General features: G+C 35.7%; 2 protein-coding genes across 3 annotated transcripts in view; one reads left to right on the top strand and one right to left on the bottom strand.

Moving 5' to 3' along the window:
- Nucleotides 1-3,382, bottom strand: part of LOC138701394 (protein Spindly-like) — a 40,734-nt gene extending 37,352 nt beyond the window's left edge. Inside the window, exon 1 of one of the 2 annotated variants that reach the window (XM_069828246.1) lies at nucleotides 3,046-3,382. Coding sequence is in view for 1 of the 2 variants with exons in the window: in XM_069828245.1 (XP_069684346.1) it covers nucleotides 1,383-1,442 (60 nt within the window). In the remaining variant the exon portion in view is untranslated. Of the gene's footprint in view, nucleotides 1-1,382; nucleotides 1,784-3,045 lie in introns of those variants that run through there. The other variant, XM_069828245.1, reaches the window with a different exon arrangement.
- A 284-nt stretch (nucleotides 3,383-3,666) lies between these two features.
- Nucleotides 3,667-20,329, top strand: Arp10 (Actin-related protein 10). The gene is made up of 8 exons (XM_069828248.1): nucleotides 3,667-3,974; nucleotides 4,227-4,379; nucleotides 4,485-4,593; nucleotides 9,389-9,564; nucleotides 10,140-10,213; nucleotides 10,369-10,571; nucleotides 14,617-14,818; nucleotides 19,531-20,329. Exons 1-8 carry the CDS (start codon nucleotides 3,901-3,903, stop codon nucleotides 19,662-19,664), a joined length of 1,125 nt encoding a protein of 374 aa, XP_069684349.1. The 5' UTR covers nucleotides 3,667-3,900; the 3' UTR covers nucleotides 19,665-20,329.
- The last annotated feature ends 1,194 nt before the right edge of the window (nucleotides 20,330-21,523 follow it).

Raw genomic sequence — 21,523 nt, 5'->3', positions numbered from 1 at the left:
CTGACAGTTCTGATTTGTAAATAGTGCTTTGTGAACATTAGTTAAAATCAGCAGTACATTGTTGTTCCCAATAATCCAAGTAAATTGTCATTGTCGTCTGTGGAGTGCAATAACGAATACTGTGTTACTGTGTGCAGTGGAAATCCCATTGTGGACGGGAGTGTTTACATTCAATTATAGAAAGTGATTATTGTCGTAACAATAAAAGTTACATTCTTGTTTTGAATTAAAGTTACAGTATTAATGTGGAATGTCTTGCGTTTACCCTTGCTTCATATATATGACTGTGTATGTATATACGGTGTATGTAGATATATATATATATATATATATATATATATATATATATATAGTGTTAGTTGGAAGGCCGGAGGGAAAAAGACCTTTGGAGAGGACGAGATGTAGATGGGAAGATAATATAAAAATGGATTTGAGGGGGATGGGGTATGATGGTAGAGACTGGATTAATCTTGCTCAGGACAGGGACCGATGGCGGACTTATATGAGGGTGGCAGTGAACCTTCGGGTTCCTTAAAAGCCATTTGTAAGTATATATATATATATATATATATATATATATATATATATATATATATATATATACATATATACAGAGTGAGTTTTAAGTCCACCGACAAACTTCAGGGGGTGATTCCTGACTGAAAATGGAGCACAAAAGTTCGTATCACCTTGTGTCCAGAAATACATAGTTTCCATGGTACTGGCACTGACGACATTCTCTCATAACTTGCAGTGTGCGTTTTGTGTGTTGCAGATAGTGTGATTTAAGCAATGTAGAAGCATAATGGTCTGGTATTTATTCCAGGAACAAACCGAGATGGTGTTCATGTATGGTCAAGCAGGTGGAAACGGTCGAGAGGCAGCACGAATGTACCGAGCCACGTACCCTGACAGACAGCACCACCCACATCACACAACATTTGGAGCCATTTGTCGGCGTTTGTGTGAGCATGGGTCCTTTGAGACAGACGAACGTGCAGGGCGGCTGCAAACGCCGAAATGTAACATTTAACATTTATTTGTTAACCCAGTCTGCCAGCAAAGTACAAAGGCAGTTTTGAAACATGATTCCCAGGTGTAAAAATTCCATCATGTACAACAATTCATAATCTTTATAATAAATTTCAGACAACAGGAAGTATACAGTCTAAGAAACAAAACAGCCAGCATAATGTTCTCACAGAAGAAACATTAGATGACAATGATCATCGACTGGATCAGTCTCCTAGAAAATCACTTAGGCACCTTTCACAACAAGTACGAATTTCTTATGGTTCTGTGCAAAAAGCTACTAAATTGTTAAAGTTGCAGCCGTATAAAATAACTATACTATATTTGGTGAGTTTATGGACTCAGCTCACCTTTGCAATGACTTCTAATTTCTGTAAAAAAAATCTTATAGCTGTTCTTCTGGTTGTCATAGTTTTGAAGCATCGTGTGGTTCTTCTCCTATTATTACTGGGTCATGGCAAAATCTATCAACTGGCCAAATGGACTATAAGACACATGCTATTCAATTGGGTGATCCTGCACTTAGGCACGCATTTTATGAGTGGATGCTGAATAATATTCATGACGGCCTAATAGACTCACATTTAATATTTTTCTCAGACGTCATTTCACAAAGAGATGCCAAAAATGTGTGGACAATGGAGGCGGCCATTTTCAGCACTTCCATCAATAAAGTTGGTAAGTAAGACACTTTTTAAATTAGTTACAGAAACTTGTATGGTTGTATCACCGTGACTTCACACCGTCCATTCCCCACCACGAGTGCATCAGCAGTGCACAGTGAAAACCCAGTCAGTCCTGTCCACACCTCATCTGATCTCTCTGTACTAGATGGTCTATTAATTTAAGTATTGTCATGTAAGCTATGGTCTACTAGACGCCAGGGATCGAACCCGGGTCCTTGGTTCTACGTACCGTACCAAGTGCTCTAACCATTGAACTACGCCAAAGTTCAATCCACAGCACCGGATCGATTTCCTCTCCTCTAGTGTGGATTGAACTTCGGCGTAGCTCAGTGGTTAGAGCACTTGGCACATAGAACCAAGGACCCGGGTTCGATCCCCGACACCGGAGAGAATTTTTCTCCTCTGATAATCATTGTTACCTATGAAAGAAGACAAGGTCGACCTCTAAAGATACTTCTACACTTACTATGCATTATAGGATCGGTAGGCTCTCAGGCCATGGAGCTTATATCACTGATTGCTTGCTTTATTATGATTATGATGATGATGATCTCTGCAATATACTTTGAAGTAGCAACATTAAAAATTCAAAATACAAAGAAAGTAAAATTGGAAGAATATTTCAGAATTGAAAATGAAGATAAACAGTGGAGTGAAATGTTAGAGAATAAACACCTAATTCCTGATTTCCCGAGGTCTCTTCATATTTGTTCACAATTGCGTTACCGTAGTACCAAATAAAGTTAGGATGTATTTGTGTACTTGGCTTCTAGTCGAGTCATATATATATATATATATATATATATATATATATATATATATATATATATATCATAAACAAAAGGCAATTGAGCGGAGACGCAAATTTCGCACCAGAATAAGTGCGGAAAGTTGCTCTGAACGTGGTGACCGGTGGAGAGGCGGATTCAAATCCCTTGCATGTAGCTAAGCTTTTAGGTACATACATAGATGGATAGAGAGCGAGTCTTCGCAAGGTCGAGTATCAGTGACAGGTTAGGTTAGGTTTCGTTAGTTCACGCTTTTGGTATGCTTTGCATACTGGTACCTATTTTGGTCGGCAGGTAGGTAGGCCTGTGGATAGATATCAGCCTTCCTTTGGTAACGCAATTAGGTTATTGATCATTGAATCGAAATTACGAACAAAGATAATATTTTAAAGTGACAAGCCATCACGAAGACTGGAAAGTAATAAAAAGAACAGGATCAACAATCTGAAAACCTTCGAAACTCTTAATATGCTGGAAAGATAACAATCGAAAAAAAGTACTTCACCACTAACAAAACGAATAAGTGTTCAATAGCTTACACTTTAATAACATAAAATTCTCACGATCTCACCCATTTAGTCGAGCCGCTTGTATTCAAATTTCAAGATATATCGATAATCGACGTCACATGGATGAATAAATCGAGAATATCGACGAAACCGAAGGTGCGATTCTGCAGGCAGTGCAGGCAACCACATTCATGATTGAGAAGGCGGTGGTAATAATTAAAACTGCCAACCGCTAAAGCAGCAGTTTCCCACTACGTTTCTAAATTGACCTTCATTACAAAATAGTTCCCTAGTGAAACTTTAATGCTTCAGCATTGTCACGATCGCAATAATAAATAACAAATTTTCCGAGTTTTTGCGATTTATTACACGATATGAACTACCTTTCACACTATGATGTAGGCTTTCACTCTACACCCACAGTAGGTTTTTCTTAATCGAACCATCGATTCTCTAGAAAAAGCCCTTCATGCAATTCTTTTATGCCTATTATTTTAGTACAAATTATAAACAGTCCTGGGTTGCTTTAATTTAAAAACTAATTTTTATTCAAATAATCAGTACGCATTTTTAATTCTCTTTTTCAGTAATCAGATATTTTATTCAAACCTGGTACCCAAACCTGTAAAACCCGTTCATTGTCGAAATATATATATATATATTTCAAACCCCTTTCTTTCAATTATTTTAATTCAGAATCCAAAAACTTGGTTAATAATATGATTTATAAGTTGAGAAGCTCACTTTCAATTTATTCGTAGATTACGACACCTGTGAAAACTTTGGAGTTGCATTGACATGAGTCACTTGAGTTATTTACAAGTTTGTTTACAAATTTGAACAAATTTATACACGTGCATTTCTCTATAGTGACTATTTTACATTATGCCGTTATATGAGGGTATAGGTTTGACTGAAAAACAGGCTGTAGTTATAGACATTGGAGCAGCATATACAAAGTAAGATATTTTGAGGTTATGTTTTATTCTTTGCAAATTACAAGTTCATTCAACTATTCCCTCTAACCTTTATCTTATGCAACACTAAATTGTTTGTATTGCTACTTCATATGTAACTTCAACTGGGATGTCAAGTTTGAGAATTACTGTAAGCATTGCAAGTTTTTGTAGGCCTGTAGTTTTATTGGTAGCCTTGGTAGTAAGGACTATTGCATGAAGCCCATCAAAATGTAATATATTATTGCCGTATAGGTTTGGGTTTGCTGGGGAATCAGGACCAAGATGTATTGTACGGACAGAAATCAGATGTCCAGAAACAAAACAAGTGAAAAAAGTCTTGAATTACTCAAGCAAGGAAGAATTGTACGACCTTCTAGTAGAATTTCTTCACAATTTATATTTCAGGTAAGTGTACTGTAAATATGGTACCGGTTTAGATCAGCTGACAAAATTTTGGCATCTTCTGTATTTATAGGTCTAATATAAAGTTCCAGTTTGTGTTTCTTTCAGACATCTTCTTGTCAGTCCTAAGGACAGAAGAGTTGTAGTAGTTGAATCGCTACTTTGTCCAACAGTATTTAGAGAGACATTAGCAAAAGTATTTTTCCGGCACTTTGAGGTAAGTTATCAAACTACGAAAATTTTGCTTATTTGGATGTTACTCACTAACAGCTAAATAGTTTGGACAATGGCTTTCCACACCAAAGACCTGGATTCAATTCCTGGAGAACTGAAAAATTTGTTATGACAGAAAGTATATTTGGGACAAAATCTCTCTGGACACTTCCTTTTCCATTGCTGGCATTTCACACACATCACCAGTCCTCGTCATCATCCTGATTTAACTTAGATCCTTCCTTTTTGGTCTATGGTGTCGAAATGATGTGCAAGCAAAGTCTAGTATATACAGTCACAAAGCTTGAGTTTATGAGGGTACTGTCGCATTGTCTATGATGAGGCGATAGTAGCGATCCTAGTGGAGTTCACATGCTTTCCGAACCTCGGTACTAGAAAGATGTGGTCAGCACTATTCTCTTGCCACCTTTTATCACGGAAAAGACCCATACGTAATCCTTTTTACAGGAGGCACCTTGAACTTCAGACCACATCTAAAAGTTGTGGCTAGATGAAGAATTCCGCTTTCATGCAGCCTTCCAAGTGAATATGTTTCATATGGCGTATTTATTCTTAAATTGTGCTACGCAGTTGTCTGAAGAAACTAATACACAGTCCAACTGAGGTTGTTTACACATCACTTCTTCAAGAAGTGCTTTGAATGTTTCTGATTATAAAGGAATAAAATGAAACCATCTTAGTGGCCTATGTAACATTATGTGAATGTTGCCAATTGGGAAATGGCTCGGATTTTAAAAGAAGTTAATAGCCATACTTCAGAGAGCTTTGTTGTGGCTTTTTTTTTTTAATAGTTTCAGTTTTTTTTTAAGTTAACTTCCGAAATTAGCCGTGCAAAATAAGTTAATAAGTATTTGCAATTCATAGACACAGTTATTTGAACATTGATTAGTCATACATTTTTCATTTGGTGAAAAACCTTTGCTAATAAATCTTTGTTAGTCCTGAAAAATTGTGATTTATTTGTGCTATTGCATCAACAAGAAAAATGAAGTTTACATGATACTTAGACATACATTTTTAGGGGTATCTAATTTACTGGTAGTATCTAATCTTGACGAATATAACATTTAGACTTTGAGATGGAAACTTCTGGGTGGGGCTGCTTGAATTCTTCATATACTTCACTAATATCCATCACCATGTCGTATTTATTTCAAATTTCATTTTCTTGTAATTGTATTATCTTTCATGTTTTCTAGAGACCTGTAGCTATCGAAATTTCATCACTGAGGTAAAAATCCGACACACAAAGCTGCAGTACAATCTGTGTAGTTTCCTTGGTCCAGTTTTGTTTGCAGAAAAAAGTTCGGAGCAACCAGTTTAAAATTCTCAAGTAGGCAATAACTTGAAGCACATTATTTTATCCCCAGGACTCTTCGGAAATACATGCTTTATCCTAACCGCCAAATGTCTTTGGTCTCTTGAAAGTGTCAAATATAGAACCATCAATATCAGCTTTATTCTTGCTTTCGTCCCCCTCCTACTCCAATTTTTTAAAGCTTTTACTTTTCTCTATCTTTTTGTCTTTTTTTCACAATCAGTGCTTCATTACATAGCTATTCTCTGGCTGTTCTTCGTTCTTTTGCGAATTTTATCTTTATTAAGATATTCTGTTCTTTTCTCTTCATTTGTTCCCTACTTTGCATCCCATTCTGTTTCTATATCTCTGAAAAATATTCAAAAACTTAATTCCATTTCAGGCTAAATCACTAAGTGTCAAATGAGAAGAAAAATTATGAAAGAAGATTATGGTAAAGACAGGAATTTGTAAGGGTGATTCTTTAAGCCACTGCTTTTTAATTTGATTATGAACGAAATCATTAAAGATGTGAAACAAAGAGTTACATGACTGGTAAGAAAAAAAAAATAGCATAATTTGTTATATTGACGTCCAGTTCTCATTGCAGACAGGGAATATAATTTACAAAGATTGTTGGCACAAATACAACATGAACATTTAAAAAAAAAACTCTTAGGTTAGGTTAGGTGAAACGTCAAGCATAAAAGATAGCATAAATTTTCAAGCTGTCTTAATAATACAACAAATATTCTTCATTGTTCTATATACACTTTTGACATTTATCTAATCACTGATTAACTTTATATCTTCTTTATTGTGTTAAGACTAGGCTTCCAACAATGAAGAATATCACTTCGAAACAAGTCATCCAGGTAATTTTCTCATATTAACACAGTAAAGAAGATATAAAGTTAATCAGTGACAACAAATATGTAAGGAAAGAAACAAAAGTAAGAATTCATAAATCGGTTATAAGATCAGTTTTCACATATGCAACTTAGATAAGTAAACAAATTTTTGAAACAACCAAAATGAATACCACCCTAAGAAAATCAAGCTTCATCATATTAAAAATCAAGATATTAGAAAGCATTGCAGAATTTAGTCAATAGAAGCATGGATCACCATAAGACGATTGGAATGGAACATATGTCTCCAGAATGCCAGAAGATAGGATAGCCAGAATTATTAAAGACAACATACCAACAGGAAGAAGAGGCCCTGGAACAGGCTTTCCAACTGCTAGCTCTATGACATCACACGTCTCTGCTCTCGAGCTCCTTGAGAAGGGAAGTATAGGTAAAGGAACAAAGTAGGGGGAGTGACAGTGCAACGGAGGAGATGTTTAAATAGTGGAGACACAACATTACTCTCCCTCACGTGCTGTTCTAGCTCTGCTCTGAGAGGGGAAATGTGCTCTGACGTCACAGGTTGGCCAGATGGAAATTACTGCCCTTGAAGATCCTGCAAGAGATAACTTGATGGCCACCAGCGTAGCTCGGTCGGCTAAGGCACTTGCCTGCCGATCCGGAGTTGCGTTCAGGCGCAGATTCGATCCCCGCTTGGTTGGATTTTTTCCGAGGTTTTCCCCAACCATAAGGCAAATGTCAGGTAATCTGTGGCGAATCCTCAGCCTCATCTCGCTATCACCAATTCCATCGATGCTAAATAACCTCGTAGTTGATACAGCATCATTAAATAACCAAGTAAAAAAAAAGCCTTATTCTTTACCATTATTAACAGGTTAACAGCCTAAATAAAAGAATAAAATAATAAAAGGCTAGGTATCTTCGTCTTCATCATTGTCGTAGATATTATTGAACACTGTTTTCTTAACAGCTAGAGCACCTGTTACAGTATGTAATTAGTTTGTCCATGTCAAATGCTGATAATGCTGATGAGGATAATATTAAAATGGATTTGAGGGAGGTGGGATGTGATGATAGAGACTGGATTAATCTTGCACAAGATAGGGACCGATGGCGGGCTTATGTGAGGTCGGCAATGAACCTTCGGGTTCCTTAAAAGCCATTTGTAAGTAAGTATGTCAAATGCTTAGAAGACATATACTGCTGTTGCTGCCATTTTGCTGGAAAATGTTTAACATTTCCCTGCATATGAAACAATATTTTAAAAATATTTCTTCACTGTGCAGTTATATGGTCGTTCAAAAGACCAATACATTTTTTCCTCACTGCTGCTCATGTTCTTTTTCTGTAGGAAATGCCTTTGATTAAAAGTATTTGTCCTTTATGTACATCAGGTGTCTCAAGGCCAACGCATGAAAGTTGTTACAGAGAGCATATGTAGACAGCGTAGTCAGCAGAAGAGATAAGCGCAGTACCCGAAGATAGCCGATCATTGATTCATGTTACAAGCATTAGCAAGCTAAGTTGTAACTGTCGCGTGAGAAATGCCACAAATCTGCACTTTTGAGTTGTACTTTCACAATAGACGGTTTTCGGAAGGAATAAAATTTTTTAAGTAGTTTGCAATAATAATAATAATAATAATAATAATAATAATAATAATAATAATAATAATAATGATAATAAATTTATTTTCTAATGATATATGAATGAGTAAAAATAAGACATCCGAAGCATGAAGAACCATACATGTTACGTAATTATTTAAACACAAGGAACTGGCCACCTTACCCCATTACCTCCTGGCCTAGTTGTCTTTAAGCGGTGCCTTGTTGGTATTGTGAGGTTCAGACCTGTCTTCGGACAGTTGACTAAACAACAACAATACTTCATTTCTAGTAAATGGTTTTTGGTATCTCTCTTTTTTTTTTTTTTTTTTTTTTTACACTATATTTACTGAAATAAACTTCAATTAAATAATAACAAAATTACAATTAAACTTGTTGGTTGTTAAACTACGTATTTTTATGATTGGTCAATATTAATATATTAATTACAATAATAGTTAAATAATATAGTTCGTGATGTTTTCAATAATTAAAAATAACCAAAACATCTTAGAAATTCACAAACAATCTTAAATCCGGTCTCAAATTCTTTTCTCAAATCCTTCAGTACTTCATTATATTTGTTACAGTGGTCTTGATTCAAATTAGGTAACAATTTTAGATTAATAAAGTGGTAACAGTTACCCACTGAAACTTGCGGCTCCCACAATTTCACTTTCCCTATGAAAGCTTTTATTTCTTCATACATTTGCGGTAATAAGGACATTCTTTCCTCGGAGATGGACACAACATCGTAGCGGTTGCAGATGTTTAATCAAACGTCGCGGTCAATGACGTCATCCAGAGATACAGGAACTGCTCACGCATCTTGTTCCACTTTTACATAAAAAAATAGAGGAAATGCTCCGAGGAGGCCCTATTGAGAGTCTGATGTACATTATTTTCTTTTTATACATGAGAATTGTAACCTATCGATTAATTCTCGAATCGAAAGGGTTTTATTAGCAGTAACTATAAAAAAACTTAATTACCTATTTACAGGTGTCATCCTTGCTTTTTGTTCCATCTCACCTAGTGTCTTTGTGCACGCTTGGTGTCAACACTGCCTTGATTCTGGATGTCGGATATGTAGAAGCAGTGCTGATACCTGTATATGAAGGTGTCCCTGTGCTACATGCCTGGCAGGCACAACCTCGGGCTGCTGAGGCTGTTGAGAGGTGATTACCTATTTTGAAGTAATGGTAAAGAAGTTGGATTCTTGAAGAATGATAATTACGACACATTATGAAAGCCATACTAGGGATATTTCTTGCTCTTAATATTCCATTGTTATAGGTCAGATGTGAATCCACAAATCTGAGATCTTAATGCTAACTTAATGTTAACTTTCCTGCTACAGAAAACGTTAAAGTAAATTGAACAGTAGTTAGTCTCTTGTGTCATACAAACATGCAAGATATAATAGGATGAGTTCATAAAATGAGACTCCAGAGGTATTGATAGTATTTTCACTGCTTATATAGTGCATATATTTTATCTTTCCACGCTCACCAATATAGAGCAGATGCAGCAGTGCACAGCACAGCTGCACTCATGTGAGCGTGGAAAGATAAAATGTATGCACACTGTATTATAAACAAAAATATGTCTATCATTTACCATAGCAGTTTTCATGAAGAACGGAAATAAAATAGTCCTAAGCTTTTAAAACCATTAGGAATTATATTATAGTTAAGCGATTTAAGTAAAAAAAAAAAATAATAATAATATATTTTTGCTTTATCTGTCCAAGCTCACTGAAGAGTATGTTACTGAATCATAATGAGAAAGAAGACTTCCCAGATTCGACCATAGAAGATATAAAAGGTTTGCAACATATTTGAATATGCAAGTAAAGCCTGCTGTTAGGAATAATGGAGTTTGACTATTTGATTTACCCAGTGCTAAATTCAATTACACAGTTGCAGTAATTGTTGTAGCAGTTATTGATGCATGGTGTTCTTTTTTTTTCTCTCCTCCAGTGCGAACATGTTTCGTAACCAAATTAGATCGAGCTACAAAATTAGATGAAGTTGATCCACCACCAGACGTTCTGTATCGGGAAGGTGGCAGTGATACATTCACAGTTCCTGGTAAAGTGAGAGAGGCAGCATATGAAGTACTGTTTGAACAGGACAATGACCAGATATCTGTTGCTACAATGATCCTAGACGCAATTGTTAAGGCAAGATATTAATTCATTAATTAATCATATTCCATCTTCCATTTCATATTTTTTAAGGAAGTATAGTTGTCTATCATTAAAAAGGTAAGATTTTAGTGAATGTATATAATATAGCTAGATATTAATCTGAATTTTATATGTAAAATTTATATAAATTCCTTATGCAAGAGGTTTTCGTTTATGTGGGAAGTAACTTGGGTGTAGATAGTAGACCTCAGAACAACACATTGTTTACAAGTTACAGGCCTGTATGTATCAGCATTTGATGGTACATCCTTGTTTGTGTACAAATTGTGGTTAGATAATAACTTGGGTTATGTTGCTAGTCCCATTGCACTGTTAACATTCAACTCATGTTGGATCCCAAATAGTATTTCTGATATTACCAAGTTCACTGTTTCTGCAGTAACATTTAACACGTGATACTCGATGGTGCCTTACTGGATCTGGTATGGCATATATAGTTCATATACAATGGGGTGCTACCACATTTCAGTAGTGTGGCTACAACCTATTTGAATGAGTGGTTCCCGGACAAATGGATAAGCCTTGCAGGAGCAATTGCCTGACCTGCACGTTCCCCAGATTTCAATCCAATCCGTTTGAAGACATTTCAAGAGCTTTTTTTTATGTAGCACCTGTTACAGATATTGCAAGGTTTTGCCAACGTATGGAACAAGGTTACCAGAAGATATATTGATACCTGGGGTGTTTGAACATGTCGGTCAGTGGTGTGGCATGCATTCAGGAGCAAGGTGGACATTTTGAGCTTTTGTTGTAGCGTGATATATGACTGCAGCTACACGAACAGGAGTGTATCAAGTAGGGCTATTCACAATTGAAGACTTCCTCAGAAAACGGAAGTAACATTAAATTATTGAAATATGTGATTTAGGTGGAAAAAGTAATTTTGAAGCATTCATTTATAACAATAAATTATTGCATTCAATAACTGAATAAACTTATATCCTTGGTTGGTGAAATGATTCTGCTAGTAAATATAGGACTAATGAAATATGTCAATGAAATTATTTTCCTTTTACCAGAAACATGAATTATAGATATCAGGGAAGTCTTCAATTCCAGCAAACCCTTGGAAGGCTGTAACTCAGAAACGATCGATCATAGGACATATTATATTCATATGAACGATCTGTATTGTTTTAAAGTCTACTATACATACCCCAGTTATTACCCACATAAATGGAAACATCCTGTATATAGTATTTCGTAAGTGAGGTCGAGACAAGTTTAAAATGTCCTGCTTTATTTCAGAGTTTTAGTAACAAGAACCATTAGCAAACAAAACAAACTTAGGTATTCTTTCTATATAAGTAAGTGTATATTTTATGTATAGTTGTACTCCAAATTTAGGATGACCAGATTCACATCGATAAAAATGAGGACACAAAGCTTCAAAAAAGAAGGACATTGTTCGAAAAAAAGAGGACAGAAAATATGTACTTAGATTATTTAGGCTTAGACCTATATTATACTATAAATTACGTTAATATCTATTTTATTACAAAATAATTATGATAAAACTTAATAACAATGATTTTACAGGTAGCTAGCTACATATGAAAGTCAGGGGAACTATAATTAAAGAGAACAGAAAAATATCTATTTAAATTTAGGCTTAGGCCTATATTATACTTAAAATTATGTCAATATCTATTTTATTAAAGCATTACATACGATAAAAGTCAATAATATAAAATTATTTTACGGTTAACTACATATTAAAGCCAAGGAAACTATAATTATTATCAAAATTCATAAAAAGGCCGCACAAAATGTGAATTTAATATTACTTTGTAAGAAAAGAGATCTATGATCGTTCACAAAGAGTATATTTTGTCGATGATGTTGCTACCACCTACAGGAAAATTACTCGAAAAAAAGACGTCAAATCAGATAATTTCAAAATAAAAGTTACGAAAAGGAGGACATTTTTTTATTTTATTTTTTTTAAACCTGCCCTGACCCCAGACAGAGACCTAAAAAGAAGGACAAGTCTGGACAAAAGAGAATGTCTGGTCACCCTATCCAAATTACCTTAATGCTATCTATTCACTCAAATAGATGGACCATGTGATTGTTTGGTCAGTCAGATAATCGGACTTGAATCCACTCGGAACTCCTATCAGTGTGGGTCATTTGAAGTTGCTAGTACACTGCTGTGTACGTCACAGATCTGAGAATGCAGAATGCAGACCAGATGGTATTAAAGTAGCAAAAAGGATAGTGGGAAACTACCGTCTATTTTTAAAAATTGTATTAATTCATAAGTCGAAGCATCAAAGTACTGTCAATGTTTTGGATAAATGTGTACTTTAACTTATTGTCATTATGCATCTATATATCCCCTGCCTATGTAGTGCTTTCCGTCCCTGTCTTCAAGTCCACTTCACTTCACAGGATTTCAGTGCTGAGACCTTCTAAACAGAACAGAACTGCAGTGACAAAATTGACATGGTGTCAAAACTATTTGAAATGAGTTGAATGAATTTAGTAACAGTATAAAACCATTTAGATTATGAATACATCTCTGTCTGCAAGTTAAAAGACATAATTTTGAATTGAAGTTATAAACATATTGTTAATGTATTGTTTCGTGCACTTACCTAATATAAAGTACTCTCAGAAAAATCACAGAACATTTTGGTCTAATTTTGACTTCTACACGATACACCTAAAATTCTTTTTATAATTATTTTATCAACAAAATTAATTTTCAGTACAATATACACATTTCTTTGTTTTGTGTAATTTCCTATTAACAGTTTGGAATACATCAACAGTTTAAAAAAAAATAGTGAACAACCTCTGCATGTATGAGAATTCTATCTTCATTCTACTTTCACTTAGTCCTTTATGTGTTCAGAATGTCAATTTTCGTCTTAGATAACGCAAGTTTCTGGACTTTACTGCATTTCTGAAATTAAAAATACTTTTAAAATTGCTGTACTATAACTTACTTACTTACTCCACGGCGATTATGTTCCTTGAAGGAACAGAGCCTGCCTAGCAAGAGAAGTCCATTCTCTTCTGTCCTGAGTTCTTCTTCTCCATGCCCTTATACCCCATCTGCTTTATATCTTCTTCAATGCCTTCAATCTATTTCTTCCTAGGTCTCCCAACACTTCTTCTACCATCTGGCTTCCCTCTATGAATCTTTTTCAGTAAGGATCTCTCTTCACTTCTTTCAACATGGCTGGCCCATCTCAACCTTGCGCTTCTAATTACTCCCATTATATGCGGTTCACCATAAATCTCGTATAGTTCCTTGTTATTTCTAATTTTCCATTCTCCATTTTGGCCCCATATATTCTTCTCAGAATTTTCCTTTCCCATGTCGCAATTTTCCTTTTCTCATTTATTAGTAAAGACCAAGTTTCGGAGGCATATGTAACCACCAGCCTGATTATTGTCCTATATATTTTCTTTTTCCCATTTCTTGAGAGATCCGTAGATCGTAACAAAAGTAAGGCCCAATAGCATCTGTTTTCCACCTGTAATCTTTCTTTAACCTCTGTCAGTACCATATTATTATCAGTTATCACACTCCCGAGATATTTAAAGCTCTGTACTCTTTCAAAATGCTCCTTCCAATTGTTATGTTATTACAGTGTATCCATCTACCTTCCTCTCTTGTAGCAATCATATATTTAGTTTTACTAGTGTTAACTCTGCTGTACTATAACAGCAACAACCAAACTTAACCTGTATATAAGTTGCTACTTAAAAATTTCTGAAGTCTAGCCATATAGCGTAGGAACTCAATGACAAGGGACAGCTAGCCTGTAATTTTGCCTTGCTGACCCAGTTCTTTTAAATGTTGTAAATCTATGACACGTCTTCTTGCTTCACACACCTCTTAAAGTCAAACTAAGGAATTTTATTGGCCCTTGAAAATCCATTGCCTTCAGCCAGGTTTGAATCTGTGATACTTGGGCCCAAAGGCAAGCACACTGACCACTGCCCTCAATGAAGATGACTCCTTATCTGTAATTGTAACAACTGATTTATTTGCTGTTTTCAGTGTCCCATAGACATGAGGAAGCCCCTTGCGGAAAACATCTTGGTTATAGGAGGCACAGCCATGACTCCTGGTTTCAAAGCAAGACTTTTGGAAGAGTTGAAACACCTCTTGAAAGATCCAAAATATGCGTCAAAATTGGCACTTAAAACATTCAAATTTCACAAACCACCGGCAAAAGAGAACTATGTTGCCTGGCTGGGAGGTAAGGCGAACCTGTAACTTCATACTGTATTTATTAATATTGCTTTTTATATGGCTTAGTTGCTTCATGAGTGATGCCTTATTGGTGTCACTTGTGAGGTTCAAATTTGTCTTTGGATGGTTGACTAAACAACATTACATCCGTATTACCTAACCAAGCTCGGAATAGGATGGACTAGTGGCACCGCTATAGCGAGCGCAATGATGTCTTATTACTCCGCTAGATGGATGACCTGTTTTGTACTGGTTCTCATGAAGCCGCGAATGCTGCCATGTTGCATGGCAAGAAAGATATCATAACGTAACAATACTGTACAGCCACTGATGTTGCGGAATTTTAACACATCATTAGAGGCAACTGATATGATGCCAATAATATTGAGTTATCATTTTTGCTTTTTTAATGTTTTTATTACAAATATCATTGTTACAATCCCTTAAATAATAGGTCTACAAAATTTCTTGCAGAAATTACTACAACCAACTGGCATTTTCTGAATTAAATTTTTTTTTTTTTTACCGAGCAAAGTGGCTGAGACGGCAACATTTGAGACTCACATTCAGGAGGTTCTGGTTCAGACCCCATTGCTAGCCATTCTGATGGGGTTTTTCATGGTTTCCCTCACGTCACAAAGGCAAATGTCAGATTGGACATTTACATACCATGATTCATAACCAATAAATAAATAAGCATAAACATTAAAACAAAATCTAAATCAGCTACATGAATACAAACCATCTATAACACACGACAATGGAAACAGTAACTCAACAATAGTCAATGGCCTACTGGTATACTCAAAGATCTTACACATGCGATATTACCCATAGCCAGGGCCGGGTATTTATGGAGATCGCGAAAATCACAACATAATAGATAAACAATAGATTTTTACTAATCTTTACGAATTAAGTGATTCTGATTAATAATATGCGGATAAAACAATCGCGACATAGAGTTATAATAGCGAAATATGAACACATTCGCGAATTATTACTATTGCGTCGTTTTTAAGCGAATTTCATATTGAGTTTTTTTTTTCGGATTTTTTTTTTTCACTTGAATTTGTTATATAACCCAGTAGGCTACATGGTATTCCAGGTATTCTGATTACATTAGTGAACTCAAAAGACGGAGAATTCAACATTTCACTAATAATTTGAAAGTGTTAGGCTAACTTGAGGGCTGCAAGTTTTTTTCGTTTTTAATGAATGTGTGTTAAATAGTCTCAATCCAACAAATATTCTATTGACCATACAGCACCTTTACCAGAATCCAACAAACCTTTAATGTTAATTACTTGGAAAGTAATATTCATACTGACAGTGAGTACATTAGTGAACTCAAAAGACGGAGAATTCAACATTTCACTAATAATTTGAAAGTGTTAGGCTAACTTGAGGGCTGCAAGTTTTTTTCGTTTTTAATGAATGTGTGTTAAATAGTCTCAATCCAACAAATATTCTATTGACCATACCGCACCTTTACCAGAATCCAACGAACCTTTAACGTTAATTACTTGGAAAGTAATATTCATACTGACAGTGAGTTAATATCCTAGTTCCAAAATAATTGTATTTTCCAAAATTTCCATTAATCTCCGGTAAGAGTACACATCAATCTCCAACAATCTCCGCCGACCCCAATATTAAAAGACACAAATGATAAAATTAATCACCATAAATACCTGCCCCTGCCCATAGCTATTACATCGTATATAAACATTCTTAAATTTTTTTTTTTTTTTTTTTTTTTTTTTTTTACAAATATATTGTGGTAGCATATCTAAAGAAAGTCCACAATAATTATTTGCCTATGGAAAGATTTTTTCTTGCTTATTTTGTGTTACATCTGTATAGTTATATGAACTGCAAGATACAACCATTTTCAACAAAGTAGACTGTAATAATTACTTCACAATAACACCAGTTAAATGCACCAATTTCTCCTAACAGTATATAACGCAACATGCATTTTTTCCGTGCAAATTTCCTCCCATGCACTGCTTCAAATTGAAGTCCAGAGTCAGCCATCTAGCAGAGTAAAGGTACGATCACACGTCACTACTTTTGCAGTGCTACAGTACAAAAAACTGCGCAACTCTTGTACTGCGACGTGTGAACAATGGTGCAACCCGAAAAGTAGCGGCTGCCGAACCTGCTGCCCGCTACTTTTCCATGCTGCGCGCAACTTAAAAGTAGCGACGTGTGAAAAGGGTTCTCAGGGTTGCAGCCGCAGCATTTTTTATATTGGTTTTGTTGAAACTTTTGCTGCGGTTGCAACCAGTGTTACCACCCAAATGTGTCAATGATACTTTTATTGTTTGGATATATTTGAATGTTAAATGTGATGAAAATAAATTATTTGTAACAGTTATTAACAACGAGTTGGTTATTAAATACACAACACAGTCTGAGCATAATTGGTGACGATATAATTAATTTTTTAAATTTTCCGTAGCGTAGTTCCAAACAGGAGGGTTGCCAACATTGATTACGTGAATATACTGTTGGTTATCATTTAAGTAGTCCACACCTGTGGAGTAACGGTCAGAGCGTCTGGCTGCGAAACCAGGTGGCCCGGGTTCGAATCCCGGTCGGGACAAGTTACCTGGTTGAGGTTTTTTCCGGGGTTTTCCCTCAACCCAATCCGAGCAAATGCTGGGTAACTTTCGGTGCTGGACCCCGGACTCATTTCACCGGCATTATCACCTTCATATCATTCAGACGCTAAATAACCTAGATGTTGATACAGCGTCGTAAAATAATCCAATAAAAAAAAAATCATTTAAGTATATAGGGGTTTTTAAAAGCTTTATAGTAAAAATAATGTCAATTTCTGAATACTAGATACGACAGAAAAGCAAATAATAGATAAGGAAGCTTTCGCATGAGTTTCTTAATAATGCGAACATAACCACAAAATGTATATTGAGAAGTCAACACGGAGATGGTAACCTGCAGCATGACTGCGGCTGCAAAAGTAGCGCCTTGCATGTGAACAGACTCGCAACCTCCAGTTGCAACTTTTGCAGCACTCGGGTTGCGCAGCATGAAAAGTAGCGTGCAGCGCGCTACTTTTGGCTTACGTGCGAACACGACACGCAACTTTTGCAGCTGCAGTATAAAAGTAGCGCTGCAAAAATAGCGATGTGTGACCGTACCTTAATAAGACATCATTGAACGAGCAAGGAGACATGACCAGAATGCAAGTGTACCAGGGTTGTAGTTCCCAAACTCACTGATCCTAATCCCAAGCTTGGTTGCATAATATACAAGGGTTGGATAAAAAGTTATGGCAACACTGCTGTCACATGACGATGGTGCGTTCGAGAGCTGCCAGCTGTGTGGACATGAACAAGGACTGTTAGTTGGGTTAGTGCAGCCAGTGGCGACAGTACTCTGTCAATCTACTGCAGTGTGTAGAACGTTGACTTTCATAGGGATAGTGTGAGCGCTTCAAGACCACGTTTACGAAACTAGAGCAACGTTTCTGGATTACAATTAATGTGGCACGAGGTCATAGTGCACAAGAATGTTTTCAGGAACTGCGTGAAGCTGTGGCGATGCAGCGTTGCCATATTGCACAGTGGCACGATGGGTTAAAGTGTTCTGGGAAGGCCTTGTTGGACTGGTACTAAAGGGAAGGTGACGATTTTCATGGACGAATCGTCGCTATGGACGAAACCTGGACTCGCTCATATGAACCAAGCTTGAAAAGCCAATCAAATGAATGGAAGCATCCCAGTTCTCCTCGTCCAAAGAAAGTGCGCCCTACACAAAGTGGTGTGAAGGAGATGTTCATTGTGGTGTATGACATTGATGGGGTAATACTGCACCACGGTGTACCTCCAAGGCAGACGGTAAATGCTGACTACTACTGCAGGTTCCTGCAGCACCACCTTCGTCCAGCGCTCAGGAGAAAACGACGATACTTGGTGGTACAGAACCCCATCATTCTTCATGACAATGCAAGGAGTCATACCACTGCTGTTGTCAAGAACCTCTTGCGCCACTGGCAATGGGAGATTCTGAAACATCCACCGTACTCACCCGATGAGTCCATGCGATTACGATCTCTTCATCGAAGTGAAAAAACCACTGTGAGGGATCCGGTACAATATCAAAGATGAACTTATCTGTGCTATAGGGCGGTCAATACGGAACATCAACAAAGATGGACGCACTGATAGTGTACGCTGCCTTACAAATGTTTGGAAAAAGGTAATAAATATATATATTTACTATATTGAAAGTACGTAAATGTTGTATCTCTGTGAATAAAGCCATGTTAGAAATATCGAACTGTTGCCATTACTTTTTATCCAACCTTTTGTATAATGCATATAATATGGATAAACAGGAATTTAAAGGATCATCATGACTTATAGTAGGATTGAGGACAATATACCAAAATATACCAATTGCTCATATTGTATATGTAACCTTTTGGAACATTTCAATAACTAGTGTATTTTAGTGCAGCCGAAAATATTTTTGTTATAGGGTTGGCCAACGTCTACTGTTTAGAGTAATTAATAATTACACAGTGTGTTACAGAAATTCGTAGGAACAAAAAGTTATTTATTTATTTTTTTTTTTTTTACATGTAACATTCGGTGTTTCCTTCCATAAATTTATTGCACTTTAGTTTTGAAATATTAGTATTCAGAACTGTTGACACATTGCATAATACACTTTTTTTTATTACAGGAGCCATTTTTGGAGGAACTGATATGATTTCAACACGTTCCCTCACGAAAGAAGCATACTTAAAGCATAATAATGTACCAGATTGGGCAGATTTATCTTACAATTGCCGAGAAGAAGATAAAATATCACTATAAATTATTTTAAAATCGTATTCCATATGTGAATACCTGACAGTTCGAAAACTAAGCTTTATGTAACTTACACAGTGATAAATAATAAACTGCTATTCCATGTAAGCTTGTCAGAGATATTGAGGTTATTAATCTATTTCTAATGGCAATTTTATTGTTGCATACCTATAACATGAAATAGTTTGAGTTCAAGTAATATATTACAAACTTCCCCCAAATTAATCTTGAGTATATTCATATCGTATTAAAATGCATAGTGTTGTAAATTGGGTCAAAAATTTATTCTTCATTTTAACAATAACTGAAATAATAACCACAATTTTTTACCAGAACTAAAGTCAGCAGGATCTGTTACTCTAATCTATATACTATATGGGTCTATGTTGTTCTATCACTATATTAAAGAGATCGCAGTAACTTACGACAAATGAAAAAAAAAGAATTGTATTTAATGTACAAGTTAAATTTTGTTCCACTCTTTCCACAATATTTCTCAGTCTCTTTCTTAATTTATGTCATCAAATACACGTAAAAAAGAAAAGTATGCAAAGAATATTCTGTTGTATTATATTACACTACTGATAGTCTCATTTTCATACACATATATTAATTTATTAAATGTAATTTCTCTAGATATAAATAAATGTTTGGTATTATGATACACTAAATATAGTAATTCTCTATGAAGTAGTTTGACATTATTCCATTTATGGCCTTAATTCCTCCCTTCTCTGTTCCTTCCATTTTTAAGTGGAGACAAGACGAAAAGCATAGTGATTTACAGCCGAATTTCATTCACCTTTTATTTGATTTTAAATGATATGTTTTTACGACAAATAAACCTCTCTGATCCTGAACAGACAGACATGAAGAAATATTAATTTCCAGTGATTATGAAATAAATATTGTACAATTTTCAATACAAAAATAAACAGTAGATTATGGAGAACATTAGCCTAGTTACGGTAGATATCAGAACTATCTAGCTTGGCAACTTGGAATGCAGCAGCTTCACATCAATGGAAAAATAAATTGTTAACTGCATTACTCAAGTACAAATTCAGAAGTTCAGTGGCAGTTTATTGTTTTTAAGTATATTACGTACTACTACACTAATGTTTTTTTTTTTTTTAATCCAATGCCACCAGGTTGTCTTTTCGACATTTCTGGTCTTCTCTCCTGGCCGTGGCTTAATTGTAACTCACTTCTGAGGTTGGGGCGCCTGGAAGGTGGAGTTACATTACCCCGATGATGTGATAGGATGATTATGATAATGTGGTGCCAGGAGAGATCTTAAATCTAAACTTAACCTAAATTCCAGACCATGGACGAACACAGGAATAATCCCCTTTAAGGAAAAATTCCTGTGCTGTAACCGGGAATCGAACCCCGGACCTCAATGAACTATAGCCAGAAGCTCTGACCACTAGACCATGAGGCTGGTCACTACACTAATGTATTGTTGTATTTGTTTATGGGGACTCCAAATTTCCCTAAAGTTAGGAATCAAATTTGAAACTCTTATGATTTGAAGTCATGAACACAACAGTAATTCTAATTTGTAACTTCTAACTGAAGGTCTGGTATTTAACACCTTGATTCACTGGAGTGCTTCCCTGCTTGAAATACTGGCATCAGCTGAATGACATGTAACCATGTGTTTTATCAACTAACAAGACAAAACTTATGCTGCCTAAAAATTCGAACAATCCTGTTTTTGTTTCTAGCTCTCCATTTCATAATAGCTTAAAATATGTAACTCAAATTGTCTTTCATGTATGAGAAAACGTATTGCAAAAATATAGTCTTGAAATAAATCGTAGTCCATGTCAAGTCAGCAGTCCGAAGATTAGTTGGAACCT

Source organism: Periplaneta americana, chromosome 6 (genome assembly GCF_040183065.1).
Source record: "Periplaneta americana isolate PAMFEO1 chromosome 6, P.americana_PAMFEO1_priV1, whole genome shotgun sequence".
NCBI lineage: Eukaryota > Metazoa > Arthropoda > Insecta > Blattodea > Blattidae > Periplaneta > Periplaneta americana.
The sequence above is the reverse complement of the archived record's forward strand: the minus strand, read 5'-3'. Positions and strand labels throughout refer to the sequence as shown.